Genomic DNA, 24,324 nt, shown 5'->3' with positions numbered 1-24,324 from the left:
ATCGGGTTTGAAATTCCATAATTTCTCGGTGACTTTCCGACTGCTTGCCTCACACGAAACACGGCATGATCATGAAAGTAAACAAAACACAATGAGTAGGTGTTTTAAACATCGGGCAATGACACAACAATCCCTTGAATTAATTTTATAAACTTAAGTTGAAGTGAACTCACTTCTTCCTTCGTCGTTTATTTCAAAATCAATATGCCAGTGAAATATTGGATGTTCCCTGATGGAAGATCACCTGTTCGGGCTAAGCTTTGGAACTGGTCATCTAACTTTGTGTGTGGACTTGTTGGGGTTGTTTCCAAAATATATTTAGGTAAGTATTGTTTAATACCACGAATTCCGAAAGTTGTCAATATTTTTTAAATACAAATAAAACAAAATTTAATTTTGCGTTTTTAAATTTTGGTTAAAAATGTTATTATTCTTGTCCAATAGTCTTAAGGTTGTAATAACTGTGTATCCACTCTAAATAATTTGACACAACAAGAATGTTGTTTGGTTTTTACGTTCCCATTACTAACATCCCAAGATAAGTATTGATGGCTCGTTATATAGTAACACAACACACCACCCCTCACCCCCTTCCAAGATGGGGATATTGAAACAATCTATTAACATAATTCTCAATGTCTCAAAAGAAAATAAAGGTGTCTTTTACATTTAAGTGCTTACACTTTCATCATTTTTGTACAGTTAAATATTTCATGTTTTTCCAGTATATTTAGTTTATTAAGAAGTGTGTAAATTGAAACAGCTAGGCCCTCATTATGCTCATCACATATACAGCTAGAATATGCCCTTAAATTTTTTTTAATGTAAAAAATGGAATTAATCTCTTAAGCACAATTTTGAAGAATGCATTTATAATGAATCTGCATTGTAAATATTCAACCCAAAATTAAATTGCTATCGTAACAGATCTCATTCAATTTTTTGGACAAAAAAATAATTTGAACTAATTAAGGTAGTCCGATCCTCAGGTTTATAAAATTAGCAGTTAAGTAATCAAAAGTACTCATAAAAGTATCTCTGAATGCACAAAGTTATGTAAATTTATGCACAGGATTTCTTTATAGTTAAAAATTACAATTAATCATATTATATAGGGAAAAATGTCAAATCTCCATTATTTTTGTGGAAAAGGTGAATTGTAATATCAGCAATGCATTTTCTAATTGCAAATTGTTCAACAAATATATTTTAGGTTAAAAAACAATAGGTATCCAGGCATCCAGAGAATTTGCCATGATTTTTATACTTATTTGGTATTTTTTGTCTTCTATTTCTGTCATTTATTCTATAATACATAGTGTCAAAGGCTTTTGCTATCATTGCAAGACACCACAAATCACTCTTTATATCATATCATGCTAATAAGCATTAGTATCTAAGGCTGGATACAAGAAAATCTTATTTCTCTAAAACTGTATTATTTTTTCCCCTTTTATAGCATATAAAAGTCAACTTTTATAAGGCCTTTCCCAAGACTTCCAAAAACCTAGAATCTTATAAAGATCAATAAAATGAAAATTGTAACATGAAAAAATTTAATTTTCAAGCTTCATTTTGATGCATTTCAAATAAAATTTTTAATTTTTGGAGTTATCCTTCCTGACTGAGGATCGGATATCCTTAATTTATTGGTCAGATTGACCGAAACAATAACCCAAACGGAAAAGATTTTTAACAAACTACTATCAAACCATCAACAAACTACCAACAAACTATATTTTCGTGGTTTGTTAAAATAGCTTGATAGTATAGCATTTAATGAAACACAAACAAACCACTATTTCTAAAAATAAGTATAGTGGTTTGTTAGTCTTTCATTTCGGCATGATTGTGGTTTCTTTATAGTTTGTTAGACTTTGTATCTTGCACACAGTGTTTTATTAGTATAGCATTTGCATCTAACCACATGGGAAATTAATTTACAGACATGTTTAGGGTTGAATTATCTAGAATTGTTGAAGTTTCCAAGAACAGCTTAATCTTTACATCCGGTGTTATAGCTATTTGCGCCAATTTTCAAACCACCAAGCAGGTCAGAAACAAAGGAACTGGTGAAGGGACATTCAAATTGTTAGTATCATTCTATAAGATCCCTGACTGGATTAAATAGCAATTAACATTATTAAAAGATGGATCTGGATACAGAAGAGGTATTTAATGCATGTCATAAAGTTCCTTTTTACCTAAAATAAGGCTGGACTACAGTAATTAACCTTCTGTGAATGTGGATGTGTATGCTTTTACTAGCTTTGTGATTTTAATTTATTTATTTTCAGATTTTCCTATAATTCCTATACTAGTTTAGATCAGTTATGCATTGAATTATGGGAAGTATGCTTGAAAATAAGCAAAAACAGATTCTTTCAACGTTGCAATAATGCCAGAACAATTAAAGGAAATATTGCAGCATTTTCCATGCCAGATGAAGCAGGGAATATTTAAATGTCAGCTTGAAGAACATTTTTTTGGTGATAAATGAAGATGTGCACAACATGAAGGAGAATATGTGATAAGTATTTTGATGGACATTGGCTTGGAATTGCATCGCCTAAACAAAAGGGAACATGTTGGAATGTTGCACTTTTGGCTAAACTTGTGAATCCTGGATTTTAAAATACTCTGAAACAAGACTTTTTGAATATTTCAAAATGTGACTGTTTTAGATGTTTTCAAAGACTTGTGGAGTTGTAAAGGTTAAGGAAAATTAAAATCTTAAGTGTTTTGCTGAGGGATATTTGTTACCAGTGATTTGTTAGTAGTTTGTTAGAGTGGTTTGATAGTAGTTTGTTGAGTGGTTTGATAGTAGTTTGTTAGAGTGGTTTGATAGTAGTTTGTTAGAGTGGTTTGAAAGTAGTTTGTTAAAGTAGTTTGATAACTAGTTTGTTAAGAGTGGTTTGATAGTAGTTTGTTAGAGTATAGTTTGTTAGCTCATTTGCATGTGATTTGCTATACTATTAAACTACTTTCAAACCATAGTGGTTTGTTAGTCATTTGTTATAGTAGTTTGTTTGCCCTTTTTTTCCGTATGGGAATGCCGTAACATTTGGCATGAGTCTCTTATGACCAAATGAAACAAAACATTGTTTAACTCAAGTGCATATTAAACCTGATCTGGCTTTACGGATTGGTCAAGGTTTTTCTTGTTTTAAGAGTGTGCAATGACCAGAATAAGCATGTACGTGAAAGAATTTCGCCCACAGGCGGACAATACATTGCATGATTGAGTAAATTTTTAGTTTTGTATTTAAAGTTACAATCACACATGTGATTTTTGATTATTCCCTCAAATTTTCCCTGAATTTTAACAGCTCAACAAAAAGGTCTTATGGCTCTTCATAGGTTTAACTTTTTATGATAGGTTTATCTTTTAGATACTTTGTTAGAGAATCTTTGTAAAACAGACACCATGTTTATCTGCCAATTCATATTTCATCTGACATCAAAAACTGGTCAAACTATTCACCAAGCTCATTAAATGGATTTACTTGTTTCAGTATATTGACTTAATTAAATAAATTAAATAATAAAAATTAAAAAGTTTTATTAGAAATTGGATCAATAAATTACATGAATCAAATAAGCAATCACTTTCAAGATTGAAAAAAAAAAAGTTATACCCCTGCTGATTGGCTCTGAAGGAGAGGGGCCGTGGGTATAGTGTTTTACTTTTCTGTGTCTGTCTAGGTGTCTACTGTCTGTCCATAACAAATTTTCTCATTTTCTTCCCAGTTTTCTCAGCAACTACTCTTTGCAGATGCTTGAAATATTAGCACATTCTTGGCTGAGGCATGCCATATAATAAGATGCATTTTTGTTCAAATCCAGTGTCAACTTCCTGACTATCCGTGCTTCTGTTGTTACCATACATAACATTACAAATTTTTGTTGCAGTTTCCCTTAAAAGGGACTACTCGATCATCACAAATGCTTCATTTTGAATGATGGAAAAATTAATATTATTTGATAAGGCATTAAGCCCCCCCCCCAATCTTTTTATACCTTTTTACTTTTATTCTTACGTTATATTAAGTAAATTTTAAAAAAAGACTATTAAAGTGGACAAGAAACTCATTTTATTGTAAGTAATGTATACATTGATCATGTTTACTTAATGATTTTAAAAATTGAGTGTTTTGTCAATGGCATTGTTACAATAGATTCCCATATTGTTTATTCTTTGAATCATGAATCCTTTATAAGATCATTATGATTAAGTGTCAATGTCATTATTAAATAGCAGTATAGGTGCAAGGTTTATGGGATTATGTGCAAAGGTTATTGGATTAAACATATTTATAACTGTGCTTTCTATTCCTGTCTCTGCACAAAGACAAACTTTTATGTATATATGTGAACGAAAGGTCAACGGACATTTTCTTTCTTTAAAAAAAAGTAAACATGCCATTGTAGTATTGGGTGGGAGTTGGTTCGTGTGTACTGCAAGAAAAACTTGTCACAAGTGTTTTGAAGTGAAACATGATTTTTTTTTTATGACAACAGAATAACAGCAGGCAGACTAAATGTTGGGTGAGGGGTACTCTTATAAGCCTGCACAGTCCGGTGTTTATTTTTTCTGATTGTTCAACCATCTGGTGAATGCAAACAATGTTGGAAAAAATAATAGAGAAATATCGTGGAATGTCAGCACATTTTACAGGGTAGTTTGGGGTTATGGACAGTGATGTATGCGGTTTAAATTAATGCTGGCCTTGAGAAGTTGCTTTGCCATATAGTACAATAACTGTAATCATTACATGTGTCTTAAAACTAAAGAGGATGTTGTGTTTTTCAAAATCTTGCCTTAATTTCATACTATGAAAATGTTTACCCATTTGTCCATGAACTTTTCATACTGATACAGATTCCTTTATGAGCTGTTGTAGAAGTGTGCATGTCCAGTACTTAAAGTGACATTCAGGCCTGTAGGAAGCAATTGAATTTTTAGTTGGGGGGAGGGGGGGGGGCACGTACGTTCAACTACCAAAAAGTTCTTGTCAAGCAAAAAATAAACAAAACAAAACAAAAAAAGTCATCAGACGTTTTATTGAGGGGGCACCAACGTTGCACAACTTTCAGTTCCTTAATGGCCATGAAATTTTAACTATACATGCATGATAATCTTTTGGAGTGTTCATGATTGTGGACAAGAAAGTAATTGAATAACAGGCAATTCATAATTTGAATCTTGAATAAAAATTAAAAAGAATTCTTTTAAATCAACAAAATCTCGTTTACAAATCCAATTCATTTTAATTGGGTACAGACTTGTAGACCTGCATGTAGTCTTAAGGAGGATAATGGCCCGCATAGTACTACTAAGGGAGATAAATCTAAATATTGATGTTTATTTACAACTGCAATTATTTTATTAAAATTTTCATTTCCTCATTTAATGATTTGTCCTAAAGTTATGCAACAGAGAGAGTTATTAATGTGCTAAATAAATTTCACATTTTTATGTCTTCATCTTTTGCTAGAAATGTAATTCCATTTCAGTGACCAGTGGGTCATTCGACCTTAAGGTGGGTTGTAAAGCCTTAAGAATTAAATCCTTAATTGGTCGTTCCTTAATCAGCTCTTGATTGAGTTAACATACCTCACCAGGTGTGAAATTTTATTTCGATAATCCAGTACACTTCAGCTTCAATGAACATTCAATCCAAATGTGTTCTATTACATTAAGTCATTGTTTTGTTTGATCTTTTATTTACCTTTGCTAAGTATGGTTATCAGGTGAGAATGCGATTTAAAACTACTTTTCAGATTATGAGGTGGGAATGCAATTTTAAACTAATTAAGTCTTATTTTCAGATTATGAGATTTTGTGAAAATAATTCTATCAATATAGATAAAGCAGGCACCAAGACCATAAACTGAGAACAGACTTATGTCAAAATTTCAAATCAATATATCTTCTGAAATAATTTTCATAATGATGCAAAAATTTTCCCCATTTCTTTAACTTAGAATATTATACAAACCTGCAAATATTTAAAGTACATAGCTATATAAAATTCAAGATAATTGAATTCAAAGGTTTTGACTTAAGTCTGTTCTCAGTTTATGGTGTTGGGGCCAGATCTTGATATAAACATTTTTGACATATATCATCATACTTACATATTAGAAAAATAAAGTTAGAATCAGAACCCAGAACCCCCCCCCCCCCCCAAAAAAAAAAAAAACAAACAAAAAAACAAAAAAAAAATGCTTCTTTAGGAATTTTTCAACTCTTGTCATATTTTGCTGTAAAGAATAGTTTTTCCCATATTCTAGATAGCTTAAGGTTATATATATAATTGTGCATTTTGTTTAAAATTTGCCAAAAGAGAAATGCTGGCAAGACTGACTTTTTTTTCTAGAAAACAGACTGAGAATGAGCTCTTTTACATGCATGACCCTTTTTCTCGTGTAATAACATCAAGGGGTAAAAAGTAAATCTGAAAAAAAAAGAAAAATATTATTTTTGTAAAACTATTTTTCCCCTTCCATAAATTTGATCAGCAATTTCAGCATTCATATCTGCAAACCTATCAACTGTGTCCAAATTATTCTTTTACCTTGAACTTCATTATGACCTTGACTTTACTTTTTTTTGTGTTTTTTAAAACCTCAATATGAAAGAAACCTTTCAAGATATTTTCATCAAACTTCATACATAAAACAAACTGATAAAAGCTATTCCACTGTGTCACAATTTTCTGACCTTAATATTGAATTTCTTTATGACCTTGACATTTCTTTTCATATTGCATTACTAAATTTTAATGAACCCTGGTAAGGACATTCATTTCCCTTGGACAATTTCTATTAAAAATGACAACTTTATTTATAACTTTGAATGAAAATATCAAAGCCATGTATATATGATTAAAGGTTAATTTCATTCTAAAATGTACATGTATTAACATCTTTTTCAGAACGGTTAAACAGTTGCACTGTGTACAACAGAGAGAAAATGATAGATACGGTTGATGAAATGAGGAAATCTGGGCGAAGTTTGATTACATACTGTAACCATGACAGCTGTATTGATGACCCCACGACCCATGGTACACATTTAAGAAATTTTCAAATCTTAAGACACAAAGAGCCCAATTTAAGAAGAATCCTTTCCTAAAAATAAACGGGTACACTGGCTATATAATTTTTTAGCAGATCTATAATAATGAATTGTACTAAAAAGAGTTTAAACCATTCTGATTTATCATGATAGTAGTGTTACAGTTACTATAAACTACCAATCCAGAAAAAAAATGTAAACACCAGAAGATGACTGCTTTAAAATACAGGTTTGACTGTACTTGTTCTACTTCTCTCCTTTCTTGCATTTTTCTTCACACAGCCATGATGAAGTGGAGGCAGGTAGTGAACGGAGAGAGACTGCGCTGGGTCCTGGTGGCAGACGAGATCTGCTTCACGTCCAAACCTCTGGCTCTCTTCTTCAGCCTCGGGAAAGCCATTCCTACCATTAGGGGCAAGGGCATCTACCAGAAACCCATGGACTTTGCCATGGAGAAGATTGATCAGGGGGGTTGGGTCCATGTATTTCCAGAAGGTATTTTTATTGTCACATTTTTGTCTTGTGTAGTGAAATTAATGAAGTGTAATTAAAGGTGTCCTATGACATTCTTAACCAATTTCTTATTTGGGAAATGTATACTAGGCTGTTTATGATCTTTGATATTCATGATCATGAATGTTGTACTTTATATCTCAGAATATAGTCACTTAGTAGAAACACATTGCATTGTTACAGTAAATGAAATTTTTTGGTGTGAATGCCATGTACAGTAAAACAGGTTTGCAGAAAACACAGATGTAGCAAATTTATTTGTAAAACGAAGCTCTTTTTTTCACAGAGACAAGAAAATGTCAAAGTAAATTTTAGATTTTAACTATACCAGGTGTTTATGTTTTGCTATATTTATCTTTCAGTGTTTGATTTTTCTTCTGACGGGATTTTCATTCAGAAATTATACAGTCTGTTTAACATTTTTTTTTACTGTTATTTAAGATATCACAAAAACACTTGGTGGCATCCAGATACATATATATTTTTTCTTTGGTCATTTTAAGGTTGAATAGAATATGTTATAAAAGTCCATATAATACTGCCCTGCCTTAGAATAGTACAGGATTGTAGTTGTTGAACTTCAAAACACATACCAAAATCATGACCTAGGGGACAATAAAAACAATTTTAAAACCTAGTAATAGAAATAGAGTAAATTTAGAACTGTTTATTTTATAAACAATTTTTTGTTATTTTACCTTCAGTCGACACACCTGTGGAACTAAAAGTTAATCCTTTTCTTTTCCAGGGAAAATTAACCTAGAAAAAACCTATATGAGATTTAAATGGGGTAAGACCTCTGAGATTATCTTTATTTCTGATTTTATAAATCTTTCTCCAAATAGTTTCACAAGGTTTTAATGTCAAGTTCAATATTATGTTCAAATGCAATTATTCTGTATCCACAAAGCATGTATATAGATATCTTCAACTTTCCTTGCATCTTCAAACTGAACCAGTAAATGGCATTATAAGCTGTCTGGTCAAACGTTAATGAAAATGAAAAGAAATTTGTCATCATAGTAAAGATTAAAACACTGTATTATTTCTTGGAGAAAAAAAATCATTTGTAATATATGGTGGTAACTGCATTCTTGACTAGTGTCAAACCTTTCTATCTTACACTCAGTGGGTCCAATAAAATTCTGCAAGATTTGAGATAAATATGTGAAAGAAAAGTGTTTGGGATTTCCAACTTACTTCATCAAAACCAAATTCTATTCAAGAAATAATGTTTTGCAAGCTGAAGTTGTAATTGTCTATATTGACCCTTAATTTACTTCCAGGGATAGGAAGATTGCTAACAGAAGCTAAGCAATGTCCCATTGTACTACCATACTACCACATGGGTAAGATTTCTATTCATTGTACTACCATACTACCACATGGGTAAGATTTCTGAGCAATGTCCCATTGTACTACCATACTACCACATGGGTAAGATTTCTATTCATTGTACTACCATACTACCACATGGGTAAGATTTCTGAGCAATGTCCCATTGTACTACCATACTACCACATTAAGATTTCTATTCATGTGTACTACCAAGGTAAGATTTCTGAGCAGTGTCCCATTGTACTATACTACCACATGGGTAAGATTTCTATTCATTGTACTACCATACTACCACATGGGTAAGATTTCTGAGCAGTGTCCCATTGTACTACCATACTACCACATGTGTAAGATTTCTATTCATTGTACTACCATACTACCACATGGGTAAGATTTCTGAGCAATGTCCCATTGTACTACCATACTACCACATGGGTAAGATTTCTATTCATTGTACTACCATACTACCACATGGGTAAGATTTCTGAGCAATGTCCCATTGTACTACCATACTACCACATGGGTAAGATTTCTATTCATTGTACTACCATACTACCACATGGGTAAGATTTCTGAGCAGTGTCCCATTGTACTACCATACTACCACATGGGTAAGATTTCTATTCATTGTACTACCATACTACCACATGGGTAAGATTTCTGAGCAGTGTCCCATTGTACTACCATACTACCACATGGGTAAGATTTCTATTCATTGTACTACCATACTACCACATGGGTAAGATTTCTGAGCAATGTCCCATTGTACTACCATACTACCACATGGGTAAGATTTCTATTCATTGTACTACCATACTACCACATGGGTAAGATTTCTGAGCAATGTCCCATTGTACTACCATACTACCACATGGGTAAGATTTCTATTCATTGTACTACCATACTACCACATGGGTAAGATTTCTGAGCAATGTCCCATGTACTACCATACTACCACATGGGTAAGATTTCTATTCATTGTACTACCATACTACCACATGGGTAAGATTTCTGAAGTGTCCCATTGTACTACCATACTACCACACGGGTAAGATTTCTATTCATTGTACTACCATACTACCACATGGGTAAGATTTCTGAGCAGTGTCCCATTGTACGAGGGTTGTCCCATAAAATCGTGGACAAGTGGTCTAGTTTGAAAAATAATCATCACTGTGTTCTGAAATTTTCACTACTCTTTAGTAGATATATTATCAATATACAAAGCAAATTTCAAATTGATATATGCATAGATAAACAAATTATTAGATGTTATGTAATGTATTGTATCGTCGTACGGCGCACGGATGATAACGTCAAAGTGTCTAAAACAGCGTCACGTTTCATTTTTGCTTAAAATATAGTTGGATAAGTCCCATTTAAATTAATAAATTCCATTGATTTACATACATGAGTGTCTATAACCAGATAAGGAACCCATCTGGCTTAAACATGCAATCTTTTGAAAATTCATTAGCAAGTTTTGGACAGGGCTCTCACCAGCATTCAAATAACAGAGAATCTCGTATCAACGGTCGACAATGACAGCGTCTTTTGCTATTACAATAGCAGTTTGTCCGTATATTTTTGTACTACCTGAGGACTCGATCAAAAAGAATTCGCTAAGAAAACTTCTATTTCATTTATATACTAAAGATCTGGTGATTTTTGTCATATTTTCTTTCTTTTGTATTCATTTAAAGACTCTTAAGGTGTCATTACAACATCCAGATCTAACTGAACTGCTCTCCGGTGCGCCGTAACGTCATCAAAAATCACGTTTTTTTGAGTATTGTGTTTACCACTTTCTAATTTCGAATGCTCGGGAAACTGCCAAAAATTCACCAAATGCTTTGAAATTTTTACAATGACGACAAAATTGATTAAGGAATCAAAAGATGATACTTTTCATCCCAATTTTATGTACTGAAAACTTTAATTACGAATTAATTCTTGAGTATTCTCTAATATAACCGTGTTATTTTTACGGTGCGCCGTAGGACCGTACCCTGTGCACATTCAAGCATAATAAAATCTTTATCTTTGTATAAATATTATCAAAAACATAATGATGCACTTAAATATGATGAATAAACATTTACTGAAAATTTCAGCTTAGTGCGCCCATTACTTTTCGAGAAAAACGCTTTGTCCACGATTTTACGGGACAAACCTCGTACTACCATACTACCACATGGGTAAGATTTCTATTCATTGTACTACCATACTACCACATGGGTAAGATTTCTGAGCAATGTCCCATTGTACTACCATACTACCATATGGGTAAGATTTCTATTCATTGTACTACCATACTACCACATGGGTAAGATTTCTGAGCAATGTCCCATTGTACTACCATACTACCACATGGGTAAGATTTCTATTCATTGTACTACCATACTACCACATGGGTAAGATTTCTGAGCAATGTCCCATTGTACTACCATACTACCACATGGGTAAGATTTCTGAGCAATGTCCCATTGTACTACCATACTACCACATGGGTAAGATTTCTGAGCAATGTCCCATTGTACTACCATACTACCACATGGGTAAGATTTCTGAGCAGTGTCCCATTGTACTACCATACTACCACATGGGTAAGATTTCTAAGCATTGTACTACATGTACCATACTACCACATGGGTAAGATTTCTGAGCAGTGTCCCACTGTACTACCATACTACCACATGGGTAAGATTTCTAAGCATTGTACTACATGTACCATACTACCACATGGGTAAGATTTCTAAGCAATGTCCCATTGTACTACCATACTACCACATGGGTAAGATTTCTAAGCATTGTACTACATGTACCATACTACCACATGGGTAAGATTTCTAAGCAATGTCCCATTGTACTACCATACTACCACATGGGTAAGATTTCTAAGCATTGTACTACATGTACCATACTACCACATGGGTAAGATTTCTGAGCAGTGTCCCATTGTACTACCACATGGGTAAGATTTCTGAGCAGTGTCCCATTGTACTACTATACTACCACATGGGTAATATTTCTAAGCAGTGTCCCACTGTACTACCATACTACCACATGGGTATTGTATGTTCTCTATAGCTTGGTCATTGATAGCAAAATATCCTAAATCTGCATTGAAAAAAATCTGAGAGTTTATAAGTTTTGGACATGTTTCAAAAGTACATTTCCATTATATCAAACACTTAGGAATGTGTTTAATTTTAAAATAATTTTTTTTATTTTCACAGGCATGGACGATGCTTTGCCAACAAAGACCCCATATATTCCTAGAATTAAACAGGTATATGTTTTCTATTGATAGGAATGGATGAAGCATTTCCAAATAAAAAACCTCATTTCCCAGAGCAGGGAAAGGTATCAGTAAAAAGAGGGTTGCAGTGAATAAAATATTTACACCACTGTATTTCCCTTTTGTATTCACCTTTCTATCTTTAATTTATTAACAAATTTTCATGTACATTACATTTTTAGTTTATTTTTCCCCATTTGCTCTGTGGTTTGAACTTTTATTTTGAGACATTTCTGTTCTTTTTTTTCAAATCCACTTTTTTTTAAAATTCAAAATCCATTGCAATCTTTAATTTCTTTATATCGATCAGGACACATCAATCATTTATTTACCAGATATTTTAGATGATAGGTCAGGATTGGGCCAGATTAGGTTAGGACTAAGTCATGTAGGGTCAGATCAGGTCATAATGGGTCAGGTAAGTCATATTTGGTCAAGTTGGGATCAAAATCTTAAAAATGAATTTAATAATTTCCTACAATGCTTGCTTTCTGAGAGTAAATATTTGAGTTCAGAGTACAGAATTGAGCATTAAATTTGATACTGATCGACATAAGCAATTGATATTCATATTAAAGGAAATGATATTTAATAAGTGTTCTCATTCTTCAACACTGAGGTATTATAGTGAATCCCTGGATGTTATTAAGTGTTATTTTCCGTACATATATGATGGGGTAATTTTGAGTGGAGAATATAAGAGTAATCGGTGACTTAATATAAGATGTGTACTCGTTAGTTGTATTAACTGTCCATCCCTCTAACATTTATATAAATACATGTAGTACATATATTCTGAAACATACTTAAATTGTGAAATCTTACACAACTCCCATGTATTTTAGGTGATAGGCATAAATTTACCAGTATAGCAATCAATTTTTAAAGCCAAACTATGCATGCAATACAGTATAATCGTAAAAATGGGATATTCAACGAGAAGTAAATTCAGCAATTCATCAAAAAAAAAATCAGTACAGTAAAATTTGGCTATAATAAAGTCACTGGGTCCTATGACAATAAGAGAAAATAACTATTTCTGTGAATTCACAATATCTGAGTTTGTACTAAACAAGGTTTACTGTACTGGTATATATTTTAGCATGAAATAATTTAATTTTAGTTGTAACACGTCATTTGATTGGTTAAACGGTTTTATCCATTTTGTATAACATAACTTGCCTATGTCACAATGAGTTACGTCAAAAAAGTATTACTCTGCTTGACGTTAACTTTTAAAATATGCGATATTTGAAGCCTTTTTTTTTCGAAGGAAAAAATGGAAAAATTGTCTCATTGTCTACATTGAAATTAAATTATAAGGAATGAAGATTATTTCAACTTATGTTATACGATATAACATAATTTGGTGCAGTTTATGCTCTTTTATAAACCGCTTCACGGTTTATAAAGTGTAAACTGCCCCAAGTTATGTTATATCATATAACATAAGTTGAAATAAGCTTCATTCCTTAAGTAATTTGAGTGATTTTATAATGTCAAGGGAGATAGCTATAACAGCTGATACAGAATAAATTGCTAGTGATATCCAATTTTAGCGATCTGAGAATCAAAGCTAATAATGCCAAAATTGAATCCTCACTAAAAATTCTACTTTTGCGGTACAATATAAATTGGGATGCAAATAATCTGGATTAAGCAATTTATATGAGTGATACCCTTATCAAATAAAAAGTACGAGTAAATGGAGGATATTCAATGTTTTGAGGTTTTGTAGTTAGGCCATTTAGTTTATTTCACAAGTAGGACAAGATTTCCTGAGTGTGGGAAGCACGAATAAAAATATAAGTAAATCTAGCTTACGAGTGAAATATATTCCATTTCTGTCTACAAAATGTTGATTTTTTCTTTTAAATTTGAAAATTCTTATGATTTTTCCATTTACCTTTGTCTTTTCTTAACACTGTGTTTAAAATATATGACACCATAGTTAAGAGGTTGAGAAATTTGAAATTGAAAAAAAATTTTGAAAAATTTTAAATATTAGATACTTTATTTTCCAGAAAATCACTATTTTAGTGGGAACTCCTATAGACTTCTCAGAGGAGATAGAACGCTTACGACACAAGATGACTGCAGTAAGTAAATAACAATGCTTCACATATGCACAGTAATTCATAAAGTCTTCACACACATGACAACATGAAGTATGATACAGGTCATGTAGTTTATGGATATCCTTATCATTTCTTTGAACATTCATACAAAGGGGAATAACATACTTTTAAAGACTTGTAAAATGACTAAAAAAAAACTTGGATTGCAAGTGCTTTTTAAAATCTACTCATATTTCATTGATATGCCCCCCTTCGAAGAAGGGAGGGCATATTGCTTTGCTGCTGTCGGTCCACTTAGTTTCCATTCATTTTCTTTGCAGGGGTTGCACATACTGAAATGAAATTTAGTATACAAATTGATCAGATAAATATCTATAAGGTCAAGTTTGGTTTTGGGTGCAGTCGCACCATTTTTGACAGAGTTATGCCCCTTGGACTTAGAAAACTTCCAATTATTTGCAGTTTCCATTCATTTTCTTTGCAGATTTATGCCCCTTGGACTTAGAAAAATTCCAATTATTTGCAGTTTCTGTTCATTTTCTTCGGAGAGGTTGCACATACTGAAATGAAATTCAGTATACAGATATATCAGATGAATATCTATGTCAATTTCGGTTTTGGGTGCGGTCGCACCATTTCTAGCTCACCTTGACGAAGTCGAGATGAGCTTATGCTATACCCCCGGTGTCGGCGTTAGAGTCGGCGTCCTGGTTAAAGTTTTAGGAGCAAGTCCATTCCCAAGTAACTACTGAACCAAACTTGCATGGATGATGCATCTAGAGATGGACACTACCAGACTTGCTTCGGATGCTGGATCTGACCTACATTTACCAGATTATTGACTAGATTATTCCCAATTAACTATAGGCCCTACCCGGACCAAACTTGCATGGATAATGCATCTAGGAATTGACACTACCAGACTTGCTCGGATGCTGGATCTGACCTACATTTACCAGATTAGTGACTAGATTATTCCCAAGTAACTATAAGCCCTACCCTGACCAAACTTGCATGGATGATGCATCTAAGGATGGACAATTGAAACTTGCTTCGGATGCTGGATCTGACCCACATTTTCCAAACGAGTGACGAGGTTAAAGTTTTTGGAACAAAACAACCCCTAATGAATTTTAAAACCTATTTCAACAGAACTTGCTTGAATATTATTGTCAGAATAAAAAGCAACTGTTAAGAAAATATGATGTGAGATTTGCATTACCTAAACTGATAACTTTCGTCGAGGTGAGCTTCGTAATCTGTGATTACCTATGTTTGACAGAGTTATGCCCCTTAGACTTAGAAAAATTCCAATTATTTGCAGTTTCCATTCATTTTCTTCGCAGAGGTTGCACATACTAAAATGAAATTTATTATACAGATATATCAGATGATTATCTAGGTCAACTTTGGTTTTGGGTACGATCGTGCCATTTTTTGACAGAGTTATGCCCCTTGGACTTAGAAAAATTCCAATTATGTGCAGTTTCCGTTCATTTTCTTCGCAGAGGTTGCACATACTGAAATGAAATTTAGTATACTGATTTATCAGATGACTATCTAGGTAAAGTTTAGTTTTGACTGGCACAAAACTTTTGTAGAATTTTGACTTAATAGGTACATTGTAGTTTAACTTATAATTTGAGATACATGATTAACACAATGATTATTTTTAGCTCACCTCAACGAAGTTGGGGGAGCTTATGTAATACCCTCGGCGTCGGCGTTGGTGTCCCAGGTTAAGTTTTTTGGAGCAGTTTTCTTTTTAACTACTTCTATGTCCTATATGGATAAGACATGCATGGAGGATGGTTCTAGTGTGTTTCATTGCACCATTCAAAGTTTCAGATGCTGCAATTTCAGCAAAGGAATGACCAGGTTAATGTTTTTGGAGCAGGTTAACATTTTTGGTGCAGTTTTTGGTGTAGGTTTCATTTCCAAGTAACTATAAGCCCTATGTTGACCAAACTTGCATGGATGATACATCTAAGGATGCATACTATCGGGCTTGCTTCGGATGCTGAATCTGACCTACATTTTCCGGTTGAGTGAACAGGTTAAAGTTTTTGGTGCAGGTTTCATTTCCAAGTAACTATAAGACCTATGTTGACCAAACTTGCATGGATGATACATCTAAGGATGCATACTATTGGTCTTGCTTCGGATGCTGAATCTGACCTACTTTTTCAGTTGAGTGAACAGGTTAAAGTTTTTGGTGCAGGTTTCATTTCCAAGTAACTATAAGACCTATGTTGACCAAACTTGCATGGATGATACATCTAAGGATGCATACTATCGGGCTTGCTTGAGATGCTGAATCTGACCTACTTTTCCAGTTGAGTGAACAGGTTAAAGTTTTTGGTGCAGGTTTCATTTCCAAGTAACTATAAGCCCTATGTTGACCAAACTTGCATGGATGATACATCTAAGGATGCATACTATCGGGCTTGCTTCAGATGCTGAATCTGACCTACATTTTCCAGTTGAGTGAACAGGTTAAAGTTTTTGGTGGATGTTTCTTTCCCAAGTAACTATAAGCCCTATGTTGACCAAACTTGCATGGATGATACATCTAAGGATGCATACTACCAGGCTTGCTTCGGATGCTGAATCTGACCTACATTTTCCCGTTGAGTGAATAGGTTAAAGTTAATGCATGATTCATTTCCAAGTATCTATGATTCTTTAATGACCAAACTTGCGTGGATGATACATATAAGGATGGACATACTATCGGGCTTGCTTCAGATGCTGAATCTGACCTACTTTTCCGGTTGAGTGAACAGGTTAAAGTTTTTGGTGCATGATTCATTTCAAAGCAACTATGACATCTTTAATGACCAAACTTGCATGGATAATACATATAAGGATGCATACTACCAGGCTTGCTTCAGATGCTGAATCTGACCTACTTTTTGTGGATGAGTAAAAATGTTAGTTTTTGATGCATGTTTCATTTCCAATTAACTATGAGCCCTATAATGAGCAAACTTGCATGGACGATAAATCTTAGGATGCAAACTAATGGACTTGCTTCAAATGCTGAATTCGACATGCATTTTTCAGATAATAGACCAGGTAAAAGTTATGAGTGCAAGTCTAATACCAAAAAACTATAAGGCTTACATAACATTGTATAAACCAAACTTGCACAAACGTTGCATCAAGAGATGAAAACTCTCAAATTTGCTTCAGATTCTGGATTTTAATTACATTTTCATGAAGAAGAACTAGTTTAAATTTTTTATGTAGGTCTGTTCAAAGTATCAGATCAAAATTGCTTAAATATTTTCATTTTTGGAATGTACACTTTTTGTTGGTTAATTGTTTGACTTTGCCTTACTTAAAGACAACATTCGTTGAGGTGAGCTCTGTAATCTCTGATTACCTATGTTTTTCAGACTGAACTCAGGAAACATTTCACAGACATTCTTCAAGAAAAACTCTATGCGCTTCGCAAAGAGGCAGAAGAGCTTCATCAAAAACACAAGGAAAGTTGACATCATGAAGATGTTTAAATAATATGGTTCTATGCAATGTAGATATTTATGTATCAAACTTTTTACTAAGACAGTAATATGAACTTAGATCTGTAAGTTTATTAACATTTTTGTTAAGCTTAACATTCTATCTTAACATCAGGACATGTTGATTGGTGTTTTTAACCTTGATGTACAAAAAATACTTTTGTTGAAATATATTTTCATATTCTTTTATATATTTGTATGATTTGAATGATAGATGATGAATGTTGATTCAATAAAGAAATTGAATAGTACTAAACCTTATACTAGTATTTAACAAATTTGATGATGTTCATCATTAGCCCTACATAGTTACAAGTAGAATATTATTAAAGTTTAAGAATGAAGGGGAGGCAATGACTTTATCAGTAGAATACCCCAGTATTTTGGTGTTTGAATACGTTTCTAATTTTGAATACTTGTCTGCACTATTGCATTGTTTTAATGTTACTCAAATAAAGTGAGTAGTATTGTTGAAAACAAATGTTAGAATTTATATCTGATATGATATACGAGGGGTTATCAAAAAGTTCGTGGACTGAGGCTATAAAATTAGTACTATGTAGTCTGTGCTTTCAAAATTTATATGGAACATAAAACAACAAAATATAAAGAAATTTTGAAAATTTTAGCCTGATACGTTCATTATTTTCCAAATTATTATAAAATGAAAACGACAATATATGATCACCCGGCGCTGTCGCCGTTTATTTTCATGACGTCCGATAACGTCATTGTTTTTTCATTGTCCGCTTCTTCTACCTCATACACTTTCTTGATGAGAAACCCTGGAGCTAAGAAAGGGCGTAAACCCGCCTTGTTTATATGACTTTACAATGTCATGAACAGTGGCCTTCAATGAATTTAATATTCCAAACGGATTAATACATTGGGAGAGATCCGTGTTTGATTGTGCCGGCATATTTTGCTTTTGGGAGTTCAATATCTACAACGCATGATCAACGTCATTATTTGACGTGATTGATTTTTCACACCTTGACTGCACATCGACATCAACTGTGTATCCCTTTTCTCTCCGAATCTATTTTGACATTGAAAGACAAGTACTCTGGATGCATTTTATTTCTCTGTAGCTAGTTTCAACATATTTTAGGTCTATTCCAGTTTTTTTCAGGGGCAAAACTTTATAGAATGTTGGAAACGGAAACCCCACCCCCCTTTTGACGTCATTTTCAAGGCCTCATTTGTTTGGACATTCTGTGTAAAATTTGCGATAAAATTTCATAAAACTTCCAGAATGAAGTGAAAATTTCGTATTTTATGGAACAACTGTGTCCAGACACATACCTGTTTTAATGGGATTTTTGGATGTCAAATGACCATATCAAAAGAGTTTTTCTCAGTTACACATAGTTCGCAAAAACATCGTGTTCGAGGTTGCGCCGCCTGGACATACCATTGCTCACTAAAACATCACTAATTTATTAAAAAATAAAATTTATGGTTTATTCTTTAGATAGAAAACTTGATGCTTACTAGATATTTTAAAATTCATTGATGTGCTTAAAGCGATTTTAATTTCATGACGCTAGTCCACGAACTTTTTGATAACCCCTCGTAATCATACTGTAACAAAATTGCCCAGTAGCTGGCTAAAAATGAAATATTCCAAAATTGACGGCAAAATATTTCTGCATGGAAAAAAGGGACAACCAGACCCGTCCTTACCCCAATACAACGGGAAACAAAATTTCAATATAAAGTTTTACTATTTACTTCCTGACCATTGGTTTTAATAGCTGAGCCATAGGAGCCACACTAATTTAAGGTTTTGTCAAAGGTCAAGCTGTCCAAAAATTTATTTTTACAATAGCTCTATCTATTAATCAATGATATATTTGTACACTGTAACAGTTTTAACTTTATAAACCACATAGTTTAAGAGCTGTTGTAAAAATAATTTTGGACATGTTGACCTTTGGCGAAACCTTGACCTCCGCCATATACAGCTAAAAAAAATTTCTGTTTCTTATACACAGGCAGAACTATTCAAATCAAACAAACACAGTATTCAAAAGCTTTATTTGACTACATTTTCTCCAGTTAACACAGCATTGAATTGTTTTTCATGATAATACATGTGCGTTTACATGTAGCCTACTGTAGCCGTATATGTACATCATGCTTCAAAAGAATCATATTTTTTCATTTACCCGTAGCAAATTTTTGCAGAATATTTTGTAATGCAAGAAAAGTAAATTATCACATAATTTTTTTTTCAAAACTATAGTTGTTAAGTTGATGGACATTCACTTTTAAATTACAATACTATTGAACTCTAAATTTTACATTTCATTAAATCAAATGCTTTGATATCATTGCAAATTAAAATAACATCTCTGATATTTGATGAAATCATTACTTTCTAAATCAGAACATATAAAGATATAAATAATAAATAAATACACACATATATCCTAGTGAAAAAAATAGAAACAAAACATTAACAACAATGCTGGTCCTATTTATAGTATTTTCCTGAAAATGATCAGAAAATCTGGTTTGTTTCTTATTCTCCAACAATCTGACCGAATGTAAACAACATATCACAATGAGGGAAAAACAACAGATGAATATTAAAATGTCCGACCTCTTCGAAATAAAGCACTAGAAGGAAAAAGAACCTGTCCACATGCAAGTCTTTGACTGTTCAAAAAGTCCACCAATTTAATAGACAATTGGGTACAACTCGGTGATACATTGAGATGAAAACAAAGTTTGAGCTATATTGTACAAACTATACACACACACATGAATAATCAGATAGTGAAAGCTAACCGTGTGAACCAAACTGTTACATGTATTCCCAGGTCACAAGAAAAGTGCAGCACATAAAATTTTCAATATTGAAAATATGAAAAACAATTGATCCTATTTAGAGGCAATGAATTGTGCACGTCAGAAATTGAGTTTCGAAGAAATATCTATACATCTTTGCAAACATTTATATGACTCGGAATTAATATCAGTTTCTAATTATAGCTCTGCACCCAAATGACTTCTTAAGTAAATATTGCATGATTTTTGTATGATAAGATGTGTATATACAAGACTGCATAAAATATTAGTATATTCTTATATGTTTAAATAGGCCTATATTTTACTAAAGTTTTTACATTGCATACATCTGAATATACTTGGGGTATATTATAATCACATACATCAACATAGCTGAGTTTCTTTTTCAAATAAATTTACATTATATAACACTGGAATTAAATGTTACATAGTATAAAGTATACACAGACACAATTTTAAGAGATGTTGACATCTCCAAGACTGTCATATGACTATACAACCTACCCATTGAACAATGTAATCCTGACAAATTACTTAAATGGCATTTTTAGCATCACCAAGTCTGGACTACACTTGCAATTTACACAACACAGATCTTTGACTTTCACAAACATGAACTTATAAGCCTAAAATTTTAAAACGACGAGAAGCAACATTCTGCCATTATATTGTCAAATAAATTTCAGCCTCCGCGTACAACATCAAATCAAGTCGATCACTCAATACAAACTCTGCTTAATTTTCTTTTTCTTCTTGGCTTGCTTAAGTCCGGTGAACGGCACATAGTTTCCGTAAAAATTGTCATAATCATCGTCGTCATCGTCATTGTAATCGATGTCTTCTTCATAGTCCGGGTAAAACGGCAATGCAGGGGCAGATAACTCTTTCTTGATCTCAATTTCTGTCTCTTTGCTCTCTCGTAGTTTTATGCTCGGCATTCGATTCCGTGAACTCGATTTCTGTGGCCGCTGATTCAGGGCTTGTTTCAGCTCGGGATATTTCTCCCCCTTCTGGGAACCCCTTTTACGTTTTCTTTGCGGGGAGCGAGGTGCCACTGGTTCCTGCTTCACCTGTCTCTGTAGTCGCGAGGCCTCCACGGCTAGTTCCAGTGTACGCTTAAACTGATCCCTGGCATACTTCAGCTTTTCCTTGGTGGGCCACAACTCGCAATTTTCCTGTGATAACTTTGGTGCTATTGGAATGAGTTTTGTGGGTTGCGTTTTACATGGTTGCACACAAGTGAGAGGTTGCACACAGACTTTCTTGACTGGTTCCCTGTCCTCTTTTCCAGACAACACCATTGTTAGTTTTCTCCGTGACATTTTCAATGCAGATCTTGAATCTACACAGTATGGCCCAGGTGTGGCCGACATCTTGTTTGGGTCACATGGCGACAACACATTAGGACTGGTATCGAACCCAGAACTATTTGTCCTTTTTAATTTCACATTCTCAGGTGTATCAAACAACTTAAATCTATTTTGCAACATTTTCCCTTTAGGAGAGTTCATAATGGCTTTTCCTTTTGGAGATTTCATCAAGTCATTCAAGGCCTCCTTTCCTTTGGGTGACACAAGAATATCATTCAATGCTTTGTCGTCAAAGTCAAAATTGAACAAATTGTCTTCAAAATTTGAAAAGAAGTCCTTTTCCCAATCCCCTGAAATACTGACATCCTCCAGTGGTCTTTCCACATCCATTCCCGAGACGTCCGTTTTGAGCGGGCTCACATTAAGGTCAGAGTTCAACATTGGGAGATGAGTGGGACTCATGGGCTCGACCTTGATCTGGATGTGGGAAGGCGAAAAGTAACCGCTGTCAAAAGACCCTTCTGGTAAAGGATTCATCTTGCCAAGTTTTGGGACAACTTATCCGCAGTAACAATCAAGGACATTCAACCTGCAATAAAAAAGGCAGAATGAAAAGTAAGAATACGAGTGACTTTACTTTATTTTGCATGAAAATGAATCTTAGTAGCTTTTCTTATGGACCAACACATGCATTGCACACATGCTAACTTTAGCATGTTTAGTAAGTTAACTTAAAGCTATACTTTTTAGAAAGTTGAAAATCAAAAAATGCCAAAGTCTACAAATAAAAATGTAGAAGAATCATTGTTTTAAATCATTGACAAAAATTGTTCCTTAATTTTTAAACAATAGTATTATACTATTTTGAATGAAACAGTCATAAAAATAAAGTTAGAAAAAAGAATTTAAAAATTCTTACAGAATAGTCAAAATATGCTCCATGCAAAAATAAGAACTCCTCACTTTGAATTATCAACTATAAAATAATGGGATAAAAAAAGGACATGGTACTGTAGCTCTGTGGTGAGAAATTTTTTTAATTGCTCAGATTTTAACAGGTTATCAATTAAGTCAGAGAGTCATATAATTACTCCATGCAACACTTATTTTGGCCCCTCAGGGGTGTCAAAAACAACATATAATGTTTGTTTATCAATCACAGTGATACAAGAAGTTCATTTATGTAATACATAATCTATACATTGTGTTTGCTATTAAATTATATAGTCAAACTCATTAGAGTACTACATTGCCCTGGAGCATTTTTTTCACCTTATACAAGGAGAAAATAGAAATTTAATGAATTACCATCTTTGTCAAGTAAAAAATCAACAATTCTAATAGAAACAAAGATGAAAAATGACAATTACTAAAACACATTTTATTCAATGTATACAAGTATGATGACATGTTCAATGATGTTAATGGATGTATTAATTTTTTTTTCTTGCATCTGAATATGAAAATAAACAAGCACCTTTATATCAAATCTTACCTTTTAGCATCTCGAGTGAAATTTAGGTTGCACTTTTTTATTTGATCATTCAGATGTTCAAATATAAATAAATACATGAAATAAGTGATTTTTTCTTTTCAATCTGAAAAATACTTTAGCTTGTTCAATTTACTCAATTTAATATAAACTTGACACCTGTGTATACAAGAGCTCTGTTCAATCTCACAGCTATATACCCGAACACACACTGATTCGCCAAAGATGTACATATACTACCTGTAATAAACAATGCCCAAATATACCAACCATTCACGGTGTATAGTAAACATTCCTACAACGAGTTAGGGTGACACGAAAAACCAAATTTCAACATTCCACCGAATTTTAATTAAAAGATATTGCACCTTCATTGGGCCTAATAAAAACACAAGAGCATAAATCCACCATCAAATACAATGGAAAGACGTCACGCGGTATGATTATATCTCAACCTCATCCACACAATGAAGGAACGTCAATGACTGTTGACCAGCTGGTAATCGGATTGTCAACAATTTTTTACACACCAACATTGCTGCAAATAAAGGCAATCGGGGCACAATAATAAACATAAACAAATTAAAATACTTACTGGACGAATATCTCGATTTATCTCTTTCGTATTTCCATTCATTCGGCAGTGTAAATCAATGACAGTTTTCTCGATGTCGATTTCCCTCTTCCAAGTTGGCGCCATGAAGCTCGGTCTACTAATGAATTTGATTGGTTGAGTAAATTTAACAACCAATCAAATTTCAAGGCTCTGTACGGTATTCACCGGCTTGAATGTCTTGATGTTTACAATATAAGAAAGTTATTCACACAGAACGCGCGTTTTCTGTAATGAATGGATTGATTATA

General features: G+C 33.3%; 2 protein-coding genes across 2 annotated transcripts; one reads left to right on the top strand and one right to left on the bottom strand.

Annotated features, from left to right (window-relative positions):
• Positions 1–37: 37 nt before the first annotated feature.
• Positions 38–18,035, top strand: LOC134279832 (tafazzin-like). Its single transcript, XM_062762246.1, has 8 exons — positions 38–322; positions 6,942–7,073; positions 7,367–7,579; positions 8,346–8,387; positions 8,884–8,946; positions 12,175–12,227; positions 14,261–14,335; positions 17,716–18,035. Exons 1-8 carry the CDS (start codon positions 205–207, stop codon positions 17,812–17,814), a joined length of 795 nt encoding a protein of 264 aa, XP_062618230.1. The 5' UTR covers positions 38–204; the 3' UTR covers positions 17,815–18,035.
• A 2,126-nt stretch (positions 18,036–20,161) lies between these two features.
• On the bottom strand, positions 20,162–24,194 carry LOC134279831 (uncharacterized). Its single transcript, XM_062762245.1, has 2 exons — positions 24,056–24,194; positions 20,162–22,557 (listed from the first exon to the last, which is right to left on the bottom strand). The coding sequence occupies exon 2, from the start codon at positions 22,503–22,505 to the stop codon at positions 21,378–21,380; it is 1,128 nt and encodes a 375-aa protein (XP_062618229.1). The 5' UTR covers positions 22,506–22,557; positions 24,056–24,194; the 3' UTR covers positions 20,162–21,377.
• Positions 24,195–24,324: the final 130 nt, after the last annotated feature.

The sequence above is a fragment of the Saccostrea cucullata genome, unplaced genomic scaffold (assembly GCF_032062105.1).
Source record: "Saccostrea cucullata isolate Sc308-1 unplaced genomic scaffold, CSIRO_AGI_Scuc_v1 ctg1762, whole genome shotgun sequence".
Lineage (NCBI taxonomy): Eukaryota > Metazoa > Mollusca > Bivalvia > Ostreida > Ostreidae > Saccostrea > Saccostrea cuccullata.
This window is presented reverse-complemented; position numbering and strand designations above follow the sequence as displayed.